This window comes from Amphiura filiformis, chromosome 20 (assembly GCF_039555335.1).
Source record: "Amphiura filiformis chromosome 20, Afil_fr2py, whole genome shotgun sequence".
Lineage (NCBI taxonomy): Eukaryota > Metazoa > Echinodermata > Ophiuroidea > Amphilepidida > Amphiuridae > Amphiura > Amphiura filiformis.
In genome coordinates this window covers 54,937,157-54,965,095 of record NC_092647.1, presented here as the reverse complement: position 1 = coordinate 54,965,095, position 27,939 = coordinate 54,937,157, and the positions used below count along the sequence as shown (strand labels likewise).

Sequence of the window (27,939 nt, the reverse complement as noted above, 5' to 3'; positions counted from 1 at the left end):
CATAACTCGCAAACGCAAAATCGGAATCAACTGAAATTTTGGAAATAAGCTTTTTTCGTGGATATCTACTGAAAAATGTCATAAAAAGAGGATGCTAGGATCATTTAAATACTCCTTTAACTTGTCGTTAGTGGAAAAGAGAATCTTTATACCTGTATCATGATAAAACAGAAAAAACAATTTTGTATTGTTGTGTAATGGATGCATTCTTTTAATTTCAAGAAGGAATTCTTGATAAACTTGATGCTATCATTGATTTACATGTACAGCCCCCTTTCCTAGTAAAAGTGGCACAATTGTGATTTTACCCTTTCGTTGTTAAGTAAGCATATCTCGAGATTAAAACAAGCAAAATGAACAGAACATACGGCATTTGAGACCTAGACTACGCCCTTGATGTTGATGTAAAGGGTGGTGCAATAATTATGTGTACCCCCGGGGTAGTGAATTATAGGGGGGACAAGCATTTTTTGGCAGGTCGAAAGGGGGGGTCTTTAGTATTTGTGTGTGTTGTTTTTATTCTTTCTATCTTTTATTTATTTTTTCTCAAGTTATTTGTCTTTTGTCCTGTTTAATCTAAAAGCAAAATGAATTAAAAAAGAAAGGGGGGGGTCAAGCGATTTTTGGCGAGTCAAAAGGGGGGCAAGCAATTTTTGGCACAGATATTTTGGGCACGTTTCTATATTATGCCCTAAAAGGTGTAGGAAAACGTTAGGAACACGTTCAAATTATGCAAAATTTCCTGCTCGCTGCGCTCGCATTATATTGTAAGACAATTTAAGGTTGTAAATTCAGGCTCCCAAAAATCTTGCATTGGTAAGGGGGGAGGCAAAGATTTTTGGCACAACAAAAGGGGGGCAAAGGTTTTTGGCACGCCAAAAGGGGGGGCAAAGATTTTTGGCACGGCCAGAGGGGGGGGCAAGCGATTTTGGCAGACCATTTTGAGAATTCTCCACCCCGGGGGTACACATAATTATTGCACCATCGCTAAGTATTATGTCACAACGGTATTTTCTTACTGCCAAAGTCGAAAGAGGGCACTATTCACTTTTTTTTGCATCAGCCCCCCAGCGCTCAAATAGCGACTGGCATCTAGTTGCCGGTAAACTTTTTAAGGTCAAGCCCGGCTGGCCTGTAACTTTTTGAGGCATATTTCGAACACTGCCCCCCCTCCCTAACAAATGTTTGTCGACGGTGGGGCGCAGGTGGTGGCCGCATTGCATTCCCTAAATTCAGTAAATTTTCATCGTCAACCGTGTAATTGAATGGGATTATTTTGAAATTTTAAAATGCTTGAAATATCACAAACAAATAGGCCTATGTTAATAAATAATATAAATACAAGCTAAAACCGTTGGGGTTCGATAATGAACCCCACAAAACTAACCAAGTATATTAAAAATGCCATACGGCCGGACGGTTTCACAAGTTGCCGGCTCGATCATGTCATCCACCACGGGCAGTGGCAGTGCCGTACTATTACGCTGACTTTCGTATTCGGCGAGGAGGACGATTTCGACCTCCTGGTTTGTTTACAAACATAGAGGTAGACAAAAGACCGTTCCGCTTGTCCAAACACTCAAGTATCAGAAGGATGGTCCACAATAGCATGATTCACGTAACATGAATAGGGATTAAAAAGCTGTCATGTAGAACCATGTGCTTCTATTGTCCAATTTGCCATCAAGATTTCATATGGAAACAGTTCAGACCCAGAACAGGATCATGTCAGAAATTAATATTTTGTTCTGGGTCTGATTATTCGGACTAGGGCAGTGGCAGCCCTGGGCAGTGGGACCGTGAGGTGTAGGCCCCCTATCGGTGGTGGGTTTTTTTTGTTACCGGTTCCGAAATGGGGGGGGGTCGCAATTTTATGACGTCTACTTTTTGTAAATTTGGAACCCCCTTCCCATTCCGAAGGAAATGCCAGCCCCCTACATAACATTTTTTTTTCTTTTTGGTTTCCGAAAGAAGAAGGGAAAAAACACCTCAATCTCGATATCGCCTCAATCATTGTCTACCAAGCTCGTGTCTGGTATGGTCTGTGCGGACATTGTTAGTGAGGGCGTGCTTTCTATTACAAAACCAAAATGGCGACGTCCAGTGGTGCAGGTACGAGTTCCGAAAAACCTCCTCTTCAAATGAAACATGTAGATTTTGGTAAAGATCATATAACAGCAGATCAGCGTAAACATATGGAAATGATGGAGAAGAAGGTTCAAGAACATGCCGCATACATGAAGCGTGTCGGGAGGAAGAATACTGCCATGGCAATTGGTCTTGGACTTGCTGTCGTAGGAATTTGTATCCTTTCTTGCTTTGCATGTTTGCCAAACTTTGCTTTGCAAAAATCATGTGTATTCACGTTGTCTTTTATTTTATTAAATAATTTTTTTATATAATATAATCATGATAATGTAATTCTACATGTACTAAAGGGTTGTGCAATCATTTTTGTAGCCCCCGGGTGGTTAAATTTCCAAACCGGCAAACGGCATGTCAAAAATTAAAGGACTGTGCATAAAAGTAGAGTCGACGAACTCTATGAAGCCGGTGCTGACGGAGATTTATGGCTGACCTTTAAACAGTTATACTCAAATCCAGTGACCTCTGTCAAATGGAACGGATTCATTTCTGACAGCTTCAAAATTCAGCAAGGTGTCAGACAAGGAGGCGATCATCTGCTCCTATCTACAAAGTGTTTACCAATAGACTCCTCGACCAACTGTATGAACAGCACAGGGGTCATCAGATCGGCACAGTCAACATTCCTGCCCCCACATGTGCAGATGACATGGTGGTACTGTCTTACTCTCTCACTGATGCACAAGTTGCGCTAGACCTAGTCAACAATTATGCTGACGATCACCGATATAAAATAAATGCATCTAAGAGTGCTACAATCTCCTTCAATGTGAATGTGCAGGCTGACCTAGAAATAGACAGTGAGGTTATTCCTTACAATGATGAAACGGCCCATCTAGGAATTTGCCGGAATACTAGTAACACTCTTGATGTTGATGCCAGAGTCCAACTGGCTAGAAGAACTATGTATGCATTAATGGGTGCGGGGCTACATGGAAGGAATGGCCTTGCACCACATATATCTCATCACATCTGGTCAACTTATGCCCTACCTAGAATGTTGTACGGTCTTGATGCCATTTGCTACAAGCAGGCCGATATCGACAAACTTGAGAAGTTTCAGCATAAGATACTACGGCAACTTCAATTTTTGCCAAAGTCACCAGCCCCTGCGAATGCTGCCGTCTATGGCCTACTAGGTGCAAAACCAGTCGAAGCCTGTGTTGATGCTGCCATTCTTTCACTTTTTGGAAGCATTGCTAGAGATATGAGCTGCACTGAAAGAGAACTCGCTATCAGGCAACTTGCTGTTAAATCATTCAACAGCAGGTCATGGTTTATGAAGGTGAGGAAAGTGCTTAACAAGTATCATTTACCATCAATCTATGATGTCATTGCTAACCCCCCTGAGAAAAACAAGTGGACTTCTCAAACCAGTGGAGCTATCAGTGCTGTTTGGAATGAAAACATGCAAAGTGAAGCACAGATGAAATCATCTCTTAACCATATTAACACTAGCAACTTTCAAATAGGCCACCCACACCAAGTATGGACAGCTCTTTCCACTAACCCCGTGAGGCGACTCATGCCAGCATCAAAGCCAGACTGCTTACCAATACATATGTGCTCCAGTGCAACAGAGCTAAGTTCAACCAGTACAAGACCAATGACACTTGTCTGATGTGTGAGATAGAACCCGAAGACAGATGTCACTTTCTTATCAGATGCATCGAACTCAACCAACAGAGATCTTACTACATGAAACTGCTTAAGCACGAGCTGCTCATGATCTGCTCTCAAAGTGAAGTTGACACAGTCTTCAGCAACCAGAATCTTCTGCTCCAGCTCATTCTGGACTGCTCCCATCAAGTTATTAGAAGGGCCATGACTTCAGAGTTTCAACTTGCTGAAATTGTGGAACCTATTAGCAGGAAGCTGTGCTTCAGGCCCACAGACAACGTAGCATGCTCTTGGAGAACCTGTCTAAACCTTAGTGTTCTTATATGCATCGTATTTAAAGTCTGGAGACCTATGTTTCCTGACACCCAATTTGACCCTTTGTGTATTCTAATGTTTGCTGAACTTATATTTCTATGTATGTTTTTTTTCATGTTTACATGAATAAGGTTCATTGTATATTTCTATGCCATGTACTGACTCATATTTATATTTATATAATTGTGGTTCCTGTGTTTATTCATGCACCCCAGCACGTTATATGGTATTTATTGTATCCCCTAAAGTGTGCCAGTGTTTGTACTATTGTGCTTTTTGCATAATCCCATTGACATACATGTTGTCTTGCAGTTAGGCATCCACAATAATGCATGCCCCTTGCAAGGGCTCTCACAAACTCACATTTTCGCATGACCCTAATCAGATGCTCAATATTATCATACATGTAAACTCATACTCGTCCGTTGCATCAGCATTATTGCTCCTCACCTGAACTTTCCCTTGCCTGGAGGTGTGCAGTGAGCCTAACAATTGAACGTTTAATGGTGGTGGTCGGTGAACTGTGGTGAAACCAGTGACAATTGTTAATTGTTGTTCTACATGTAACTTTTTACGCTATATCAGCGGTGCGCCTGAACAAAAGGCGGGATCTCCCATACAGGATACAGGATACAGTACCGGTACATGTTCAAATGATGTTGTCAATGAATAATTATCATGACATGATTATTATAATCAGTGTTGCCAAACCTTTTCAGCACCAAGGCTAGGCATGTTCACAAAATTTTCAAGTAGGATATTTCACATGGAAATTATTTTGTTTAAAAAGGTGATTATTTAACTTAAAAAATGAGGGGTCAACCATGTCTGTAGGTCAAAAATTAGCGAAGTTATGGGCAAATGTCTGTTTTAAAAAAAAACATGTAATGCATCATTTTTCACCACGGCGATCCATTTTACACAAAGGCGATTTTATTTTATGAAATCTAACTTTCACTGCATGCTGACTTCTGTATCAAGGATAAAGTACCGGCACATTTTAGACTACATGTACGTCGTCAAGTTTCTGGTGTCCAAATTTCAAATTTTTGTATTTCCCTTTTTTGTTTTTATTTCGCCCTCTATAATAAGGAATGTGGACATGTCTACCAAGGCGCGGCGCATTGACTCGCCAGGCCGCGGTAAAGGATTCTCAAGTAGCCCAAGTTTTAAGCTTCCAAAAAAGCACCCAATACCGGATATTTGGCGGATTTACTCGAATTTAGAACGCAAAACACCCAATTGGGCGGAAAAGCACTTGACTTTAAAACTTCCGGTACTTGCTGGGAAGTTACTGACCGATCAATAAATGGTCACAAAACCCATTGTAATTTCAATTTGAAGCTTTAGAGACTCAAAACCTTTATAAATCGGCTAAATTGAAAGGAAAATACATCAAATTACTGCCGCGGCCTGAGACTGGCAAAAGTAGCCCAATTTTATGCAAGTAGCGGCATGCTTTTTTGAGTAGCTGCAAGTGATCGCCAAGTAGCCCAATTGTGCGCCTAAGGCGCGGCGTTGGCATCACTGATTATAATATGCTCATCATCACATGGGCATGGCATGGGCTAGCTCAAGATACCCTACATGTGTCTAAACTAGTACGGTACTAGGCCTACAGGCTTACATTTTCTTACATTAAATATCTTGCTGTATTTCAGCTAGGGTGCGCGTCTATAGTGGAAATTTAAATAGAATGAACGCAGCCTGAGAGAATGAGATAGCATGACAATTTTTGCATGTACACTGTAGGTAATAGGTATGCCAGGCAAACCTTAGTTAACACATTTGCTAGTCAGCGAAATTCGCCTAGACCGGGGACCAAACACAATACATATTTACATGGAAATTTCAATTTTTTTCAAGAACAGGTCGGTCAAGGAAACCTACATAAATATATTTTCTATACTTCACTTGACCCAAATATATGATTTTTTATGGTGATAAGATTCGCACATGAAATTTTAGAGGATTTTGATAGCAGTTCCATTAAAAAAGCTGCTATCATCATGAGACTAAGATCTAGAAACACCCGTAATGCTGTTTTTGGGAATTTGCTAGCAGAATCTTTTTGATGAAAGTCGATCTTTGAAAAGATGTAACTTTGCCACGGAAAGTGCTATGACAAAAAGGTTTTCAGTTTTGGCTTTCTTTACTCAAGGGCTTTAATTTGATATATAAAATGATCCAGTTTGATGGTAAATTTAAATTCACCTGGCATACACTGCGCTGCGCGTTGGTGCGCGATGTACACTACACCGTGTTCGACTGTGCGCAAGGTCTTAGCCAGCCATACGTCTGCCCGTCTCTAAGACGGGCTAATCTAATTTTTAGACGGGTGTATTTTTATGGATTTTACAGATAGCGCTAAAACAGATGATTTTAAAATAAAATAAATGTAAATGTAGATATTTATATAGCGCTTTATGCGGTAAACAGCCTCAAAGCGCTTTACATTTATTCTGCCATCATTAGAATATGTCGGAACCACGTTTGCAGCCTACAATTGGCGCAGGGTTCATCAGTACAACGACTGTGACAACTGACAACCCCTAACAGCTTCCCATTGCACCTGGGTGGGGTTAGACAAGCGAGGCAAAGTGCCTTGCCCAAGAGCGCAACACGGTATATGAACTTGGGACTAATTCAAAGTGATATGTTAATGCCAAATCAGGACATATTTGAACCCATGGCCCTTCAATATTCAGTCCAAGGCAATTTAACAACAATCAATCAACGACTTTCATTAGCCTTGAATAAACCGCTCTAAAAAGGCTTAGGAAAACAGTACCCCTATTAAAACACTGAATCGTGCAAATTTTCCTGCTCGCATTTTATAGACCATTTCTAAGGGTTTGCAATTTGGGATTTCAAAAATTTGACATACAAAATTTATATCCAAAGAGTCCAGGGGGGAGCAAATATTTTTTTGAAAAATACCAAGTACAGTGATTTTATATGTAGCAGAGCTCGAGAATGCACATTGATAGGCAAGTGGACTACAGTACAGAGAAGTCTCACTTTTGGGCTATATATGTGAACCGGACATGATCTAAAATGTATAATGCGAGTGCAACTTCAGGAATATTTGCATTATTTAAGGGGGTAACTACACCCCTGCCCAATTTTGTGACATTTTTGCATTTTTCTCAAACATTATAGTGCTTTGGTGACAAGTAAGATATGTATATTATAGGGGCAAGGACTACAACTACTGCACTGGAAATTGTATTTCAGCACAGACAACAGTTGTGGAGTTACAGTCAAAAATGAGGGCAAACAAATAATCAATAAATCAATAACTACTTGCCTTGAGTAATTGAGTTGCTGAATTTTTATCAGTGGGGACTGCCTTTTGAGGAGAGCGAGCTCCTTAAATCTAATATAGGATAGCAATTTTTGGCTCTCCTTAGTTGACAATTCTCTCCTTACATTCTATTGTAATCTTAAACAGCTCTCCTAGCACTGCAGAATGGTGAAAGTATTGTTCACTTTTGGTGAAAAGCCCCAAAATTGGCACAGACATAGCTCTTGATATGCTTAACCAATTTGGATCTGGGGCCAATTTAAATTCATTCCGAGATAGCGGGTACAGGTCATTGAACTCTATACAGGGAAAAATATAAAGTATAAAGTTCGATGACCTCTACCCGCCATCTTGGAATGAATTTAAATTGGCCCCGGATCCAAATTTGTTAAGCATATCAAGAGCTACATATGAGCCCATTTTGGGACTTTTCACCCAAAGTGCACAATATGTTTGCTATGATTCACCATTCTGTAGCACTATCCTGAAAGGCTCCAGAAGAGTTATTTAATGCTATCCTGCCAATTCCAAGTAGTCTTTACACAGCCGTGACGTTAGTCACGGCTGTGTCTTTTTTCTTACAGGTTCTTTACACAGCCGTGACCAGTGTTGTAGGTCTCGAGACCAGGTCTCGGTCTCGAGACCATCTCGAGACCTTTTTTGTAGTGTCTCGGTCTCGGATGTCAAGGTCTCGGTCTCGGAACTCAAAAGTCTCGGTCTCGGACCTCAAAGTCTCGGTCTCGAACGTTTTTGTTCGAGACCTGTCGAGACCTGAAGAAAAAGATATGATTTTCTGTTTTTGTTCATTATTTATTCCTTAGGGGCCTACCCTAAATTTCAATGAATGTTCAAGAAATTGTTAAGAAGATACAGAAATCATTTTATAAGGTTATAAAAAGTATAAATGAATCATAAGTGAGCTTGTTCGGATGTGAGCTTCCAATTTCAGTTCATGATTAAACATAGGTGGGCAGGTGGTGGAAGTGAGGATCCCACTTAACTTTTGCAAGGGGAACATTCTCCACAAAAGCAAAATAGATGAACAAATAGTTGCCCTGTGCAGTGTGCATCTTCTTTTCAGCACGAAAAACAAGTGTGTTTTTGGCCCAAATATGGTAAAATTGCTCAATTTTGCGCTTCACAAGACTGTTGTTTCAGCCCTTCACACACTAGCCTAATTTTGCCTCCACTATCGCCAACATTTTGAAATTTTCCCAAAATTTGAGAAAAAATTGCAAAAATTAAGACAAGTGTTAACTGCAGGTCCAAATTTCTTGAACAGTTGGTACAATGATGGGTTCCCTTTTAAATTCTCAGCGGCACACCCCTACCCAAACCAAACTTGAGTATCCCAGGGGATTAAACCAAGGTCTCGGGTCTCGGTCTTGGTCTCGGAACTTAGAGGTCTCGGTCTCGGAAGGGGTGGTCTTGGTCTCGGAAGGTTTGGTCTCGATCTCGGTCTCGATCTCGGACGGGCAGGTCTTGGTCTCGGTCTCGGACATAGAGGTCTTGACTACAACACTGGCCGTGACGTTAGTCACGGCTGTGTCTTTTTTCTTACAGGTTCTTTCTTCTTTCTTCTGCCGACCACTACATTTGCTCTAGCACTTACATGCTTACACCGATTTTGACCTAACTTGGTCACAACCATCATTGACCATGCCCCTACATGTCATATGAAATTCGTGGGGTCAAAGGTCAAGCAGGGGTCATAGGGGTCAAAAACGTGATTTCAACTCAAAATGCTTCTTCTCTCACAGATTACGTAGGAGAGTGACACCACTTGCACACATGCATTGTTATTATCCAGTGTCTATGGGGTCCTCACAGATTTGGGGTCAAAGGTCATTAAGGGGTCACTTCCGGTATAAAACGAAAAACCTTCAAAATTTTTATTTGCTAAGAAAAACATAGGACAGTAACGGTATGTTCACAAATAAATTGTAGTTACTCTGTGCATATGTGGTGTTTTTTTGGTTCGGGTCAAAGGTCATTGAGGGGCTACTTCCGGTATAAAACGAAATTCCTTTAAAATGCTTCTTCTCCCACAAATTACGTATGACAGTGACGCCACTTGCACACATGCATTGTTATTACCCATTGTCTATGGGGTCCTCACAAATTTGGAATCAAAGGTCATTAGAGGTCACTTCAGGTATAAAACAAAAAACCATCAAAAATTTTTATTTGCTAAAGTTGTTTTCTTTAAACTTCCGTGGTCCGGGTACGCATTGGTGAATTGCGATAGCGTAGAAGTGACAAGGTCGCCTACTACGCGCCGCGCCGAAGACCAATGGGTCAGTCGGTGTTGTTGTCAAGTGCATTGATCAGCCAATCAGCGTGATTGTTTATTGCTTTTGTGTTTACGCTCGTGTACGCGATACGCACAGGCACGACCACGGAAGTTTAAAGAAAACAACTTTAAGAAAAACATTGGAGGGTGATGGTATATTCACACGAGAATTGTGTTTACCTATTGTACATGTGGTATTTTTTCATTTGGGGTCAAAGGTCATTAAGGGGTCACTTCCGGTCTGAGACGAAAAACCTTCAAAATGCCCCTTTCTGCCACAAATAACATAGCAAAGTGGTGCCACTTGGACCCATACATTGACATTAGCCAATGTCTATGGGCGTTTTATATATTTTGAGGTCAAAGGTCATTAAGGCGTCAAAACACGGCTGTGTTCGTGGTCTTAGACCACAGCTAAGTCTAGTTATGTCAGGCGGATTTATCCGCCTGATATACTGTGAAGCTCTCAAATCTTCTTTCTTCTTTAGTAAAACCAAAAATTGCTACTAGTGCCAGACGCTTGCACCAATTTTGACCAAACTTGGCCACAAGAAGCACTGACCCAAGCTTAATATAACTTCTACACGGATAGGGTTCAAAGGTCACATAAGGGTTATTAGGGGTCATTATGTGAAAATCTTTAAAATGCTACTGTTCCTTTAAATGACATGCTATGACCACCAAACATGGTCAGCAAGAACCGCTGGCCCAAGCTTCAAATAAGTTGTACCACAGATTGGGGTCAAAGTTCATGTAAGGCTTGATAGGGGTCATTTTGTGAAAATATTTGTGTGAAATGTAATGAAGCAGCTATCATTAGAGGCAGCAATTTGGCAGTTAACTTAGGCAGGGAGACAGTTTGTCTGCTGTTTTGATAACGAGAGATAAGCATAGTAAATATTTTGAAAGTCTCAACATATTAAATCTTAACCACAGTCTAGACCAAACTGAACATGTCAGAGATTGTCTAGTGTAGGGGCAGTGGTGTGGTTTTGGGAAGATAGAGCAGTGGATCTCACATAAGATTTTCTTTCTTTTTTGGGGGGGGTATTTGCTATATGGACCAAGTAATAGACACAGGGAACTGTGTTAGGAATGCACTTTTGCTTGGTAATATGGGAAAGTGCGGGAGGGCAGCGTGGGTAGGGGAGGAGGGGGGAATCAGGTCAAATTCAAAGTTAATCCGATGGGGTTGTAACTCAGGGAAAACAATCCCTGACACTTAAAGGAGTTTTTCGTGATCCTAGCATCCTCTATTTATGTAATTTTTCATTAGATATCCACGAAAAAAGCATGTTCCCAAAATTTCAGTTGATTCCGATTTTGCGTTCGCGAGTTATGCATGATTTGGTGTATTACACTGCTCCATAGACAATGCGTTGTAATTTCGTTCTGGTGCACCAGAACGAAAATCAAATTTCACGATATCTTTGCTAAACGAATTAATCTGCAAGAAATATTTTGTACATAAACATTATGTAGCCAGAGGTTTCCAGTGACATAAAAATCTCATTTTTTAATAGAAAAGTGGGGGGATGAGGCTGTGGATCACGAAATGCCCCTTTAAGGAGTATAAATCCATAAAGGTCATCTGAGGTCAAAGGTCAGGTCAAATTTTAAGTTGCTCCGATTGAGCTGCAACTCAGGAAAAATGATCCTCGACACTTCAGGAGTGTAAAACCGCAAAGGTCATCCGAGGTCAAAGGTCAGGTCAAATATTAAGTTGCTCCAAACAGCCTGTGAATCAGGGAACACAATCAAAGGTCAAAGGTCAGGTCAAATTTAAAGTTGCTCCAATCGAGCTGTAACTTGCAGAAAATGATCCTTGACACTTGGGGAGTATAGCATGAGTTTACCCGAGGTCTAAGGTCAAACGATGCTAATCAGAATCAATCACCGCCTGACATTCGTGGCTCGTGAGCCACAGTAGCTCTAGTTCTTCTTTCTTCTTTCTTTCTTCTTTCTGCCGACCACTTCATTTGCTCTAGCACTTACATGCTTACACCGATTTTGACCTTACTTGGTCACAACCATCATTGACCATGCCCCTACATGTCATATGAAACTCGTGGGGTCAAAGGTCACGCAGAGGTCATAGGGGTCAAAAAGTGATTTCAACTAAAAATGCTTCTTCTCTCACAGATTACGTAGGACAGTGACACCACTTGCACACATGCATTGTTATTATCCAGTGTCTATAGGGTCCTCACAGATTTTGGGTCAAAGGTCATTAAGGGGTCACTTCCGGTATAAAACGAAAAACTTTCAATTTTTTTTATTTGCTAAGACAAACATAGGACAGTAACGGTATGTTCACACATAAATTGTAGTTATCCTGTGTATATGTGGTATTTTTATATTTAGGGTCAAAGGTCATTAAGGGCCACTTCCGGTATAATACGAAATACGTTTAAAATGCTTCTTCTCCCACAAATTACGTAGGACAGTGACACCACTTGCACACATGCATTGTTATTACCCAGTGTCTATGGGGTCCTCACAGATTTGGGATCAAAGGTCATTAAGGGGTCACTTCCGGTATAAAACGAAAAACCTTCAATTTTTTTTTATTTGCTAAGAAAAACATAGGACAGTAACGCTATTTTCACACATGAATTGTGGGTACCCAATTCATATGTGGTATTTTTTTATTTGGGGTCAAATGTCATTAAGGGGTCACTTCCGGTATAAAACGAAAAACCGTCAATTTTTTTTATTTGCTAAGAAAAACATTGGACAGTAACGAGTATGTTCACACATGAATTGTGGGTACCCAATTCATATGTGGTATTTTTTATTTAGGGTCAAATGTCATTAAGGGGTCACTTCCGGTCTGAGACGAAAAACCTTCAAAATGCCCCTTCTGCCACAAGTAACATAGCAAAGTGGTGCCACATGCACCCATGCATTGACATTAGCCAATGTCTATGGCCGTTTTCATATATTTTGGGGTCAAAGGTCATTAGGGGTAACAACACGGCTGTGTTCGTGGGTTAGACCACAGCTTAGTCTAGTTTTTGTTTGTTTTTGTTTGTTTGTTTCCTTAACTGCCTTTTTTCCAGTTTCATACTCTATATATTCTGTTGGAAGAGAATCATTTCTAGATAACTTTGATGATCCAAATAAACCCAAAGACTGACAGTGATGATGAAGAAGATGAGGGTCAACTCAGCTGTGGGACTGAAAACAGACTGAACTTATTTTACCATTTTTTTGTAAATAAACATCACCCAGATGGACTGCTTGTTCAATTCAAGGCACTGAAGACATCAATGCAGCAGTATGTTGATCTTGATGAGTGCTGTGCAGTGTAAATTATAGCATGCATTCTTTCATCCAGTCCAGTGGCATGGAGCCGTTGAGGAACACATGTTTCGCACTGATCAATAAAATTCTGTATAATCAGGGACTGCCTTTTGAGGAGAGCGAGAGCAATCGCTCTCTACTTAAATCTGATATAGGAGAGTGATTTCTAGCTCTCCTTAGTTTACCATTCTCTCCTTACATTCTATTGTAAATGCTCTAAACAGCTCTGGCTCCAAAAGAGCTATTTACAGTGGCTCCAGGAATTTTTTTTTTTCGGGGGGAAAAGTGAATTTCAGGGGGGGGCAAAATCAACAAAGTTTGCGTAAAATTACCGTAAAAAGTGGAAATTTTCGTAATTTTGGGTTTTTTCTGGGGGGGCAACAGGGGGGGCAAGAGTTCTGACTGGGGGGGCATTTGCCCCCCCCCCATGCCCCCCCGTGGCGCCGCCACTGGCTATTTAATGATCTCCTGCAGATTCCAAAAGACAGTCCCTGTATAATATATATTGTGTTGAGGCAACAATTATTTACTTTTATTTTTGTTTCAACTTGCAGTAATTAATTGTTTTAAATCTCTAGGACATATGGCAGCTATAAAGTGTAACGTTTTAACAGGGTGGCCTACATGTAGCTGCCTGGAGCACACAAAGGCTAAATGTAATTAGCTGCCTGGAGCAACAAAGTTTATTAACCTTAGCAGTTACCCCTTTTGTGCACCAGGCTGCTAATGCAGTTAGCCTTGTGTACTCTAAAGCAGTTACGATATCAGGATTATAAATTCTGCTGGTAAAATTCAACATGAAAGAATTTGTGCAAAAATGTTCACCCTTGGATTAAGTTAAACAGTCATCCTATTGCAAATGAGAAGCGGATAACTTATAATTATTATACAATTTTGTAGAAGGACACAAAATAGAAGTAAACATTGTCATGTTAAGAATTACAAAGATCATATCTTTTTTAGGTCTATCCTTCAATTTCATGTAAGAATACACAAAATTAGCCTATGGTCAAGACTTCATCAAGGGATTAGACAGCTTAATTCTGTACATAATCCAGGTCTTGATACTAGGCTAACTCTGAGTATGCTTGCATGAAGTAGTGTATGCTTTAATTTTCAAATAACCTACTGTACAAAATAAACAGTGATTTGTAGTGCACAACGCCTAGACGTTGATCCACAAGCCTCAGCACACTTTACAGTATACTTTTAGTATTGTATATATTCTTTGTTTTCAGAAGAATGAATGCTTTATTTATCAAATATCAACAAGGAAACATGTACAATGCACATATTTATGTATTATACCTTCCAGTTTATGTGTTTCATGGTGGTGTCATTGTGATTTGGAGAATAAATGATATGAATATTTGTTCTGTTGTGTGATAGACAACAGTTCCAATATTTTGAGGTGGAATATCGAAATATTGGATGTGCCTGTTGTCTATCACACAGTAGAGGATAGTAAAAACAAAAATTCATATTCATTCTTTAGTCAATTAAATATTTTAACCGAAACTAGTTTATGTAGGGAAAAATAAGGTAACAATCGTAACATCATGATCTCCCCTGTTACATGGGAGGCATCATTGTAAGTCAGTCTGCTGACTCTGCGCCCAAGTACAAACAGTATCTATAATCCATTTGGCTTCCCGGAGGCAACGGTGTCAGTAATTGTCGTGTTTACTTCGTGCATTTACAGTATGCACCACCTTTGATTGAAATTTTACACTCACTGGAGCACTCCAGGAAGCTACAATATAACATGGGGCTATAGATACTGTTTTGTACTTTGAGAAATGCAGTGTCAACTAGAACTAGCAAAAACTGTGGTTGTAATTAGAAGGACAGACTTTCTGGTCTACCCTTCATATAATCATACATGAAATTAACTTGTCAAGACGTCATTGAAATTTAAGTGAGGGATTTTGCAACTTTATTCCATAAGCTGTATAATCCCTGTGTCTTAATACAGTACATAGTAAGTTAACTCTGAGCATGCTTACATGAAGGTAAGGGACCGTTCACAAACACTTGTTAGGGGGGGCTAAAAATCTTTGACCCTCCTAAGGGGGGGGCCTGAAAAAATGACCACAAATTTTTTCCTGGGAAAATTGAGTTTATATGCTTTTCTATGGGGTTGACCCATATTTTCATATCAAAAATGGGGGCCCCTGAAATTTTAAAGATCTGTAAAGGGGGGGCCGAAAAATGTTCGCAATGATTTTTTTTTGCATCAGGCCCCCCTAACAAGTGTTTGTGAATGGTCCCTAATAGTGATACATTTGTACACTATGTACCACAATGGCATCATCCCAATTGCATAGTTCAATAACCTCAATTAAAGGGGCATTTCGTGATCCACAGCCTCATCCCCACTTTTCCCAAAAAAGTTGAGATTTTTACACCACTGGATACCTCTGGCTACATAATGTTTATGTACCAAATATTTCTTGCAGATTAATTCGTTTAGCAAAAATATCGCTAAATTTGAATTTAGTTCTGGTGCACCAGAACGAAATTACAACACATTGTCTATGGAGCAGTGTAATACACATAATCATGCATAACTCGCAAACGCAAAATCGGAATCAACTGAAATTTTGGAAATAAGCTTTTTCGTGGATATCTACTGAAAAATGTCATAAAAAGAGGATGCTAGGATCACGAAATCCTCCTTTAATATAATTCATAGTGCAGAATTTGACCTCAAGTTGCAGAGTACGAGTTTTTGTACCCATATTTTCTAAGGTCATTGAATGTACAAATGTATTGGGGTTAAAGAACTGTGCCCTGATAGATGGTGAACATGTTGTTGATCCTAGTGATACTGATGTCCTGCATTATTTATGCTGTGAGAAGTTTTCTTCTGAGAAGAGATTCAAGAGAACAGCAAAATGCACCCATCCAATTTGTATTTCCTATTATTAGAGATATCTCTTCTAAGAGTCGGGCTAAGAGTGCTTGTATTGACTTCTAAATTCCCATTTCATGTATAGGTGTTTGATCAGTAAATACCACATTTTTATTATGATTTATTGCTAATTTGTTATATCTAGTTTTTAGATATGAGTGCTATAATTGTTACATCACAATTTTATTTAATTACCAAACATGATTGCTGGTGTTTGAAACACACTGTATTCTTTTCATTCAGTCAGCCGTTAATGTTTTGGTTCTTCTACAACATACATATTGATTGGATTTTTATATGGTTGCAGAATATTTAACCAATCAAAAGAGAGTTTTCATTTAACGGAAGAAACAAAATGGTTGACTGATCTGTGTCTCGCTGCCACAAATGATGGTTTTGTAATTTCTTGGGTTAACTAGTGGGATTTGCCAACCAACAGAGAAAAAAAGCACTGCACGTATTGTTATGCAAAACGAAAAACTTACGAAGATCCATCGTCCAGGCTGGTGTTGATGCGAGAAATTTGCAAGACCCTCTCAGATTCTCTTTCAGACACCAGTTTTATATACCCATCCAAATTGCTATAAAATGACACCTGATTTGAGATTTAATGTGTGTGGATTTCTCGCAATATTGTATTATACATGTATAACCATGGAGAGCCTAATACAGTGTAATATTAATAAAATAGTCTGAATTTGTATGAAAAGAGATATGCTCTGTGTGTTATAATGTAGTAAAAAATGAATTGCACCTGTCGTTCAAAGCGTCCAACGCCATCACACTTTGCAATTAATAATGCTACCAACATGACCAATTGATAACACTTACAATGAAATGAGGGCGTTTTATAGCGCCTACAGTTGTCTCAGACGATGGTGGACGACATTGTTCATGTGGCAACAGCCAATATCGTAAACCAAACAGATAATATGACGGCAACACCGCCTGGACATTGGACGCCCCGTGCCGAGTTATGTTTTTAGCTCTATTGGCCCCGTTACAGAAAAAAATGCACAACATATATTTCTCAGTGAATGTATACATTTTCACATAAAAATAAATATTTTTGGATTCAAAATGAATGTGAAGAAAAAAACAATTTGTAGCCGGGAGTGAATGGGACTCGATTTCGGGACCCTATGCGTGGCAGGCGAAAACTTTACCATTATACACCACGCTAACCGTGATACACAGTGGGGGAAATTTTAAGTATATATGATAAACATACCGTGCGTTATTCATACAAAACATTCAAAAAACAGTACTTACAATGAGGTTCACTGTCGAACCTCAACGGATTTAGACTGATAAAGTAGTACTTAATAACATGTGTACAGTTTTGGAATAATTTGAGACATTTTTGTGTTTACGTGTAAAACCGTAAATTTGTTCACATCATTTGTAAGGAGTGGCCTTCTTTTCATTGTCCTTCATCTTCAATTCGGTTACTTTCTTAAATTCTTTTATAGGCGTTTTAGCCTGGCCGCTTACTTGAACCTGGTCCCCATCAGAGTTTAAGTGTGTCTCCGCACGGAACGACCGTTGTACAGACGCCTTCATTTGGATAGTCCTTATAAAATCATCAAAACTCTTTGGCAATCAAGCAGTCTCGAACTGCTTGCTTGCCAAAGAGTTTCCAAATATAAATGCAAACATATAATACATATTAGCTGCCATTTTAGGCGTTGATGGCATGATGATTACTTGGTATTTCCAATGTACGTAGGCCTAATCCAATGCAAACAAGACAACGTTTTGTTTTTGGAAAATTCTTATCTGTGGCTTTTTGCAGAAAGTAGTATTATCATGCAGATCTAGTGACGAATCGGGTTATATATAAACCTGGAAAAGTTATCTGCACCTATGTAGGTATGAAAAAATGCCATATTTTGTTGTGGAAGAAAAAGTCCATTAAAAACGAAGTCATGGCAAAAAATAAATTATCTTCATGAAAAAATAAACAATGAGAGAGACACTTTCACACACCCTTTGTCCCCTCCCTCGCTCTTCCTTCACTTGTACCTTAAACCCTCCTTTCTAGGGTCTATGCTTGAACTCGCTGGTTATCGCAGACCTGGAAATGGTAGGGTCACAAGTCTTTGGGAACTAACGGTGCGCGGTGTATCGACTATCGGTCCTTGTGAGTTTCGAACTGTCAAAATCAAGGGTCTTTCTGTTTAAAAATCGCGTGAGAAAAATAGATATGACATGAATGAGAGGGGAAAGGCGGATGCCTTTTCGAGCTGAAATTATCAATATCAAGGGATTTCAGCGCTCTGGTCAAATTCAGGTCCTTTGAAGCTCAGAAGCTGCACGGTCCAAACACGGCTCCGGGGTCTTTCCGGAGGAACATACCAGTACTTTGTATTTGCCCCGTTTTGGGGTCCCCGTTTTTCAGACTCCCATACCCTACCCCTAACACAGAAAAGTTATTTCAAACAAAAGTTATGGCAAATCGGGCTAGGAAATTAGTAGGCCTATAGATTTCCATCAGCGTCATCAATGCATACTTCATGGTATAATAAAAATATAAATTTCTCTCTGGATTACATTTTATTTTGAGCCGTGTAGAATGATTTACATGACATTGTTTGTAAACAATTATGACAGTAGTTGAACTTATTATGGGCCTGATAGGACCTATCCGTTGGAATGTTGAAATCCTTAGCATAGCAATGCGTATTTGTATCACTTGCTTTAGCCGATAAGACGTCTTATCGCTTTCATCTGATAATATTATCTTTTGGCACGTTTGGTACTTCCCCTGATTTAAAATATTTCTATTTTTACTCAAAAGTGATCATCTTTACATCCGGAATCATCGGACTGTGCATGGCTAGCTGTATAAAAGCAACATTAATCACAGGAAATAGCCAGAAACAATAGGACAGTCAGGAACATCATACACTATCACCACTTATAATTTGTCCATGTCAATGGGAGTCGACTTAGTTAACGCCGATTTAGAGAAATGTCACGCCTATGTCACATCGAGGACGCTTCAGCGTCGACATACAACCAACGGGTAAGTTCATTCTTGACACAGGCCGAAATTTATCATCTAAGAATAATAATGCGTCTAATCCAGTTGATTGTTATTTTACGAACCCAAATGTGGTTTGTTTCAACACCAGATATAGCCTATGCTGAAAAAGTGGTGGATCTGAAAAGAGCTGTTTAAAATTTAAGTTGCCCTTCATACTAAAAAGAACCGAGACCAGTAAAGTTTTGTTTTGGGGTGTTTTTGCTGCCTACCAGTTTCCCAGTCAGGGTAAGTCCTGGCTATACGCTGGCGAAGTTACGTAATTAATCGGATTAACTACCATAGCTAGGTCAAAACAATTTTGAACATATCGCACTGCACTACAAGCAAGTTGAACTTATCACCTGTGTATGTCTGCAATCATGGATTGAATACAATACTGGTCTTTTCAAAGATACTAATCTTACAGGTGCAAGTAATCAGCATGATATGGTTCAATGCAGAGGTACCGCGTGAACGTATCAGTGCAGCGCGGTATATTCAAAAATTGTTTTGACATATTGCTATGGTAGTTAATCCGATTATTACGTAACTTCGTCAGCGTATACGCCACTGGTCTGTACTTTTTGTATAAGCATGATGAGATAAAATATGTATACGAAACTAATTCATATTCTGTTTATCCGTGATACCGATACTATTTTGCATATTTGCATAATTAATTGGATTATCGACGGTCTGTTGCCTTCATAGTCCTGCATATATCATGATATAATTTTGCCCAACTTGCCTTTATGAAAATACTTGTGTCAACTTAAAATATTGGAGCAAATTCATGCATGTCATGAAATTTAAATTATTGATGTTGTGACCTATGCCATACTAACCTATAATATTAAGATACTAACAATACAATGCAATGTTGTTGACTTTAATTTTTGATACTTATTACAAAGACATATTTTGATAAGATGATTCATAAGACAATATTTGATCAACAAGCGATAACATCTGATCTGCAAGTTGGTGTAATCTGTCAATGTAACAAGTTTGCTCCTGGTTGAGCGCGCTACATGCAGTTTGCAGTGGCTGCACCATCAGGCTAAGTCTCCTACATCTTCGATTCCGTCTCTGGGTAATGGATCAAATCAGCAATACATAGGCCTACTACAAAAATACCCCAATGCACATGGAGCACTGTATGTTGATAACTCAAGTATAGGCCTAAGCCATAGGCTACTCGTTTTATTGAACGCGAAAATTTACCGTTGCTATCAGGGTTTATTATATTTGGGGAGTGACAACAAATCTAAAATATTACATTTTTATTTCTTGCCTCAAAGAGTGCGCGATTGTTTTTGGGTTTTTGTTTTTTTACACTGAGGGAAACGAGGGGGTGGCGCCCAAGTTTCTAGTTTGTTGGGGAGCGGTCACGTAGGCTTGCAGCTGCGGTAATTGAAGAAGACCAAATTCGGACTTCAAAAATTTATTTCCTTGATTGTCGGTTGTGGGAATGGGATGTCGTGAACGGTTCTTTTGGTGTCAACAGATGACACAGTAACCCATTTCTACAACACACCTAGCCTGCATACCAACATTACCTGGAACCATCCTGCCGATGTTTACTTTTGTTTTTAAAGAGGTATTAACCCGGTCAAACTAATTTAAGCATGTCTGATTCATAATGATATATTAATGACAGCAATAATAATCCAATGTTTGCAAATAAAGTACTATTTTTATTGCGGTGGTGTCTATTTTAGGAATCACCTCGCGCCACTGACAGTTCTGTTAGGTCACGTACTGTATCATTTTGAACATAGCGACCCACACTTTTGAGCAGGCCCGATGGTATAGGCACTGAGGTATCACTGAGAAACTAAAAGTGAACCCATGCACTACCAAATACCTTCAAAAAAAGTTATTACCTAAGAAAAACAGGAGAGTGACGGTATGTGAATTGTGTTTATCCAATGGATAGACCTATGTATTTGGGGTCAAAGATCATTAAGGGGTCACTTCCGGTATAAAACGAAATACCTTCAAGATGCTATATCCACAAATTACGTAGGACAGTGACCAGTAGCGTAGCCAGCAGGGGGGCAAGGGGGCAGAGTGCCACCCCTGACAAAAAAAATGAAAGTAAAAAGTGCCCCTCTGACAAAAAAAATGAAGAGAAAATCTGGAGGCCAAAGGAAAAGAAAAAGGGCATTTAGGGCAAGGAGCCCCTTTTCCACCAAAATTCAACAAGATCATGGGTGTAAAATACCCACATTGTCACAATAAAGCCCCTTTCATCCCAATTATGGGCAAAAATAGTGTACAATGCAAATCTTTTCCGCGCTACGCGTGTACATCGTCCCAGTAAAGCCTGTTTAGAAGCTCCACAACATGTAGTCTCTTTAAAAAACAAAACCGGTTATGTATGTATGATGCAACTGCAATTTTTTCGGCTGTGCCCTAGAAATTTTATTTTGCCACCCTGACCAAGAAAGCTGGCTACGCCCCTGACAGTGACACAACTTGCATATATACATTACCATAACCCAGTATCTATGAATCATACACAGATTTGAGGTCAAAGGTCATTGAGGGTCACTTCCGGTATAAAACCAAATACCTTCAAAAATTGTTATTAGCTAAGAAGACTGCCTTTGATAAAGATCCTGCTAGGATCGAAGGCTCAGGTCCCTAACCCTGAAATTTTGTGTGGATAAGCAGTGTACAACAGCTCACTTTTTAACTTTAGCTAAGAAGAACATAGGAGAGTGACGGTATGTTCACACATGAATTGTGTTTTCCAATGTATATGTGATATTTTTTATTTGGTCTTCAATACATTTTCCGCTGTCAGCTCAGAAATTTGACTTTGTTTACTATATAATTCAGTTTGAACAGGTTGAATAGACAAAATAAATATTACTTATCCCGAATTGGCGCCGTTCTTTTTCACAATTTGCAAAAAATAATGCAATTGATTGAAGCTCTCCCCATCCGTGTTCCACATCCGTATCAATTTCACAGAAAACATCTAATTTTATCAATGACCAGCCAAGTATACCTGTTGACTTGAGATGGCGCCCCAGCACTGCCCAGACACACTATTTGCTTTTTATAGCTGTTTATTTTCCACTTTCAGTGATTTCCTCCCGGCTTCTTTTATGCTCATTATAAGACAAAAGGAGCAAAAGCAATACAGGGGACCTACTCACCGCGCTACAAAATGTCTTGTTTCATTAGCGTATACTAACATAACGGCTCTATCCATATTTGAAGTTATTAGAATATTTATAGTTGATATTTAACTAGTGACAAAACAAGTGCGGGGGACATTAAAGCTCGTCAACATGCAGGTATAACAGATTAGCACTTGACACAACGACTATTGCATTTGTCGCTATACGAACTCACTCACATGCTACGACGCTAGATTGAGTCATCTGTATCTGACGTCTCTCCGAATCCATTAACCGCTAATGGGTATCCATTAAAGATTTGTCAAGTAAAAGGACATGGAATTCATCTGAAAATTTGGTTTACATTGTTAGAATAATGGGGAACATGTTGTAATTATCATCTTTTTGGACATTTCATGCATCGCATAAGACAATAGATCCGGGACAATAGATAGTATTGTTTTCGTCGCGGATGGTCTTATTGGTTCTAAGGTAAGTTTTGTTCTGAATTTCTACTCTTCTCTTTGCAGCGGATGGTCATGATGGTAGTAAATTATTCTCCCGGATTATTCTATTGTAGTTCCATTGTCTTTATGGTAACATTATTCTTACCTGAACTTAACAAAGGAATGAATAAATTTTAATCTTTATCCAGCGCAACCAGCGCACATAAACGTTGAAAAACCAGTATATCTGGCCGGATTCGCATCTCTTGGCCGGATTCGAATATTAATATGCAGTTCTGATGCCTTCGCTAGGAAATGCGACGAACACCATTCGAACCTAATAGATTAAAATCTTCCGCTCTTCTCCAGTCCCGGTCTCCACTCTCCAGTGTGCCTCTGTGGCTAGAGCGTCGTGCTAGTAGGCTAATAGTAATGCGGAGGTCGCCGGTTCGAATCCGGCTATATGCATTGGTTTTTTTCAACGTTTATATGCGCTGGCTACTCTGGGTAAAGATTAAATTTTGTTCATCCTATCAACCCAGAGAACTATCACATGACTAAGTATGAAAAAATAGCCCATAACCAGGACAACCTGTAGACCCAGAGGATGATTTAAGCACTACCCATCACGCCACTGTGTTGACTTGCGGTTAGCACAGCTGTGTGCGTGAACATGACACCACTGCTCGCGATCGCACACTGCATAGACGTGCATGGTTAAATTTGAATTTGGACTGATATATTTACAATAAAAACACATTCAAAATGCTGGTCTATTTCACATTTTATGTTATCTACAGAAGGTGTGAATTATCCTTTATGCATACATCACTTTTGTTCTGAAATCGACCAAGTAATAATGACACACACACAGTTCTTAGACAACATTGCACAGAATTCAATGGGATTTGAAAAGTAAAGTGTCAATTCAAAACTCTAGTGATAACACTTTTGCAGTGCATGATGGGGCTTCCTTAAATCATCCTCTGCTGTAGACCAGTCCTCTTACCAACTGGCTTATGGAGTTATAGTTTATTCCACCATGTCTACGAGTATACTCCGTCGGTCCGACAGTACCGGTGCGGTGCAGCCGGCGTCGGTCCCTGTTAATGAGTGGTCGAGCTTTCGTCAAAATGTGTCTCACTCCATTCATTAGTATTTCTACGACAAGTTCGTCGGTTTATCACAGTGCGGGTCCCTGAGTTAGTGCCCGGGGGGCACTTCAATTTGAAATGGATATAGGTGTAGGGCTGGCGCTTTCGCACTAAGGGGCATTCGGTGAGAGCAACATGTAAAAAATATGGGGTCATTTGGTGAGAGCATGATTTTTGGCATTCGGTGAGAGCAAAATGTAAAAAATATGGGGTCATTGGGTGAGAACATGACCTTTTTTTAAATGGAATCTTTGGGTGAGAACCAAAACAGCGCCACAAAAACCTCGAAAATCGAATTTCTAGTTCTAAATGGCTTCAAATTTCTTTATTTTTTCAAAATAAGTAACAAAATCAGTGATAAATGAAAGTTGCTGTTCAAATTGAACTTGTAAGGGTCTTTGGGTGACAGATCAAATGGAAAAATAGGGGTCTTCGGGTGACAGAGCGCGGAGCGAGCATGTGTTCGTAAAAAAATATGGGGTCTTTGGGTGACAGCGATGCTGAAAAAGGGGTCTTAACAGCCCTACATACGCGTCACCTCCAAAGTTGAGTGCCCCCCGGGAGTTAGTGGTCGAACTTTTGTTAGATGTGACTCTGACTTCATCAGGACTGGATAAGCTCGGCCACTTATACAAGGACCGGCTGCACCGCGCCGGTACTGTGACGGACGGAGTACTCGTAGTTATGGTAGATATACTCTCAGCGGGACTCTCAGGCAGGCTACAGACTCTGACGTAGAATATATGATGTAACATATCTACGTTATTTAATCTAGCCCCATTCTATTTCCAGTAATGTTTAAGTTCTAACGAATCTTTGATTTCGTAAAATCGATAATATGTTACGTAGAATATCTGTTAGAAATATATTATCGATTTTACGTCATCAAACATTCGTTAAAACTTTTAAACATTACTGGAAATAGAATAGGAATAGATTAAATAACGTAGATATGTTACATCGAATATTCTTCGTCAAATAAAAAGTCCGTATATAGGTCCTTAACTCCGTTTAATCTTGTTTGTTTTTTCAATGTTTAAGATTTGAGTTAGGGTTGAACATTTTGATGGCTGCATTTATCATGTTTAGATCCTGGAGTAGGTTGATTCCTTTTTGGAGGCTTAGGTTAGCGGTATTATAGTGTTATGTTATACAAAATTTATCATACAAGACTTACCAGTCGGATAAAGAAATTGAACAATTTGGATTATCAAAAATTGGCTTCACTTTTGATCATACTCCCTCTCCCCACCCAATCACCACAGTAGAGGGCATAATATGGAAATCTAGAATCCAAATTTGATGTTCAGATTTGGATAATGCATGCAGGAATCTTAATCTGTATTAAAGCAATAATGTGTGATTTGCATAAAGAATAGATTCTTATTTTAATGATTGTTTTCACTAATCACATTATCCCCCTTTTAATTTTGAGCCAAACAAATGAGGTATAACGAAGAAAATTGCGATTCATTCCAACACCTACAATGCGTGTAGCTCGCCGATCGTATTACATGTAACTGCACGGAGCATCCCGCTCGACGTGTGTACATACAAGCTGACATCCACGGTACATGTTAACAAGTACTCGATCGTTGAACTCTGAATAAAACCGGGTCGACCCGGTTTTAATACAAAAAGTTAAATTTTACTGTTATTAAAGCACTCCAGGCTTAGTATTTTACGTGGTATTTTAGTATACCACTGGGCATTATAATTATGCAAAAAGTAGAAATACGAGTAAAATTGAGGGCGTCGCTGTGAAGCAAATCACACATTATGGCTTTAAATCAGAATCATCACCAAGTGTTCAGATACCAAAAGGTGGTTTTGTTGTTTAAGTTTTGAAAGATATCGGTGGTGCCGTATTGGCACATTAAGTATACCTTTCTTGCATTGTGATTTAAAGCGCTTTGGTATACTTCTGTAAAAAAAAAGCGATATAAATGCTGGCTGCTTACTCGGAAGAGTAATCATGACAACAGAAACGGAAATTAAAAAAGTCTAATCCCCTCAAACTCAAAGTGTCCAAAAGAATAAAGTGTGATGCGTGTAGCTGCGAGACACACGACGCATTAGCTCACTTCATCTGATGAATTCCGTGGGAAATACATTAACCATGTTCGCAGCTATTAATTATGAATCGGATGGGATACAAAACAAGTATAAAAGCTTTTAAGCTTTTACTTCCGTTCAATTTTTGTTCAAATGTTTAAAATGTTTCACATTAAATAAAATGATTTTGATTAAATTAGGTATTATGTTAACTTCGTTGATGGATTTTTTTAGAGTGATGCTCTTTATATAATTATATTTATATATTCGCATCTCTCCCCTCCCCCTCTCTCTCATCCACACTCGCTTGCTTTCTGGTGGGTTTTTTACACTACTATTTGCCGCTGTTCTTAAAAAAACCCGATTTATTTCGTCGTGATCTCATTTTCTTGGTCAAATGTCATTTTGAACAAACTATAAGCAATATGTTCCATGGTCTGAAAATTGTGTCCCGTTAAGGCCAGAGTAATGGAAGACACATTCGTCACGACCGAATTTGAGATTTTTTGATATTTATCAACACTTAGATGTATTCTTTCACTTGAAACTGATAAAATACAACTTGCTAATATTTATTCGTATTTTTTGCTTGATTTATTTCGATGAATTTCACTCTTTTCAGCTCTAAAAAGTCACATGGCTCAAGACAGCTTAGTAAATTGGCGGGAAATAATGAGTCAGAAATGCGCGAATGCGAAATATTGTGATTACGCGCGCGATTCGCGTCGCGTGACGCGGCGCAACTCTGCGCGTATGTCCAACGCAGTAAAGGCGCATTCGGTATGTTGTTAACGCCAGCAAATGTGGTGTAAAAAAAAAAAAATTTGCAGTCAAAATGCCACTTAGATTTTTTAATTATTTTGAATTTTGGCGCACTGAAAGCAGACATTATAGATTCATTGGTGCAAAAAGATGCATATTTAGACCATGCACCAGATACAGCTTTTTCAAGTGTGGAAGTCTTACCGTTTTAAATTTAAGGACGTTTCGTGCATAATTTTGACATTTTTTTACTAAAACGTCGATTTCTAATAGTTCACTTTTGATAATATTGCGCGATTTTTGTGACAAGATAACTCGAAAAATATGCAAGCAAAGGGTTAACTTTTGCACTATCCTTTAGATTACATCAAAGTCTAGGGAAGGTTTTTTTATTTTTTCAAAATATTTGTTTTAAACAAAAATATACACCATTATGTGCAATTTTTAGCTTAATAGAGTGACAAAATGGCTTTTTTCACATGTTTTTTTCAATATTTCGAAAAAAGAGACGAATTTCAAAAAAATAAAAAATCCTTCCCTAAGTTCATGTCTCTTCTTCATGAAAAGCTAACTGAATATTTTTTACTCCGAACGGATTTTTTCTAAGTTGACACAAAAAAATTGGGGTAAAAAAGTGAATTTTTGTGATTTTTTCAAAAACTTGAGATTTTTGAACAAATCTGACATCACCATGGGATTCCTTGACTCATTTCCTTTCCAAAAATATATAGTTTTATATACTTTGGTGGTACAATTCAGAAATAATGATGCTCGAAAGGGTCCATTACTCTGCCCTTAAGGGGGTACTACACCCCTCGATAAATGTGTGTCTATTTTAGCATTTTTTCAAAAACTAATAACACAGTGGTAACAAAAGTTACGTATATTATAGGGGCAAGGAATCCAATTACTACACTGGAATTTCAGTGACTCAGGACAAGCGGTTCGTTATATATGATAAGAAAAGAGGTACCGCTAGAATGTACCTCATTTTCTATCATATAAACTGAACTGCTTGTCTTTAGTCACTGAAATTTCAGTGTAGTAATTGGATTCCTTGCCCCAATAATATACATAACTTTTGTTACCAGTGTGTTATTATTTTTGAGAAAAATGCAAAAATAGTCACGAATTTACCACAGGGGTGTAGTACCCCCTTAAATGGTTATAATTAAGTCCGGAAGTCATTTATTCATGGCATGATAAATCACACTCTGATCCAGCTTAACATTTAGTTTTGAAAACCATTTATGTGGATCAATAAAGAAAAACAGCCATTTGAAAGTGAAAATATCCGAATTTTATTGCTTGTATGTTATTGAAAATGGCCATTACGGCACAATAGACGTATGCACTGCATGCACTCATGCCAAAAAGAAGATGGGATATTTGGGGTCAGTGTTAAATATTACAAGTCCGAGTGATCATGGGCAAAATGTGGTTGATATAGGCCTAATCCC

General features: G+C 39.0%; 2 protein-coding genes across 3 annotated transcripts in view; both read left to right on the top strand.

The window, feature by feature from the left end:
- LOC140142042 (ras-like protein rasD) overlaps window positions 1-27,939 on the top strand; it is a 163,601-nt gene that overhangs the window by 105,516 nt on the left and 30,146 nt on the right. The window contains exon 2 of one of the 2 annotated variants that reach the window (XM_072163963.1): window positions 18,701-18,928. In XM_072163963.1, coding sequence (XP_072020064.1) covers window positions 18,834-18,928 — 95 coding nt within the window. In that variant the 5' untranslated portion in view covers window positions 18,701-18,833. Of the gene's footprint in view, window positions 1-18,700; window positions 18,929-22,146; window positions 22,555-27,939 lie in introns of those variants that run through there. The other variant, XM_072163965.1, reaches the window with a different exon arrangement.
- LOC140142029 (cytochrome c oxidase assembly factor 3, mitochondrial-like) lies at window positions 2,064-13,235 on the top strand. The gene is made up of 2 exons (XM_072163932.1): window positions 2,064-2,304; window positions 12,743-13,235. Exons 1-2 carry the CDS (start codon window positions 2,091-2,093, stop codon window positions 12,817-12,819), a joined length of 291 nt encoding a protein of 96 aa, XP_072020033.1. The 5' UTR covers window positions 2,064-2,090; the 3' UTR covers window positions 12,820-13,235.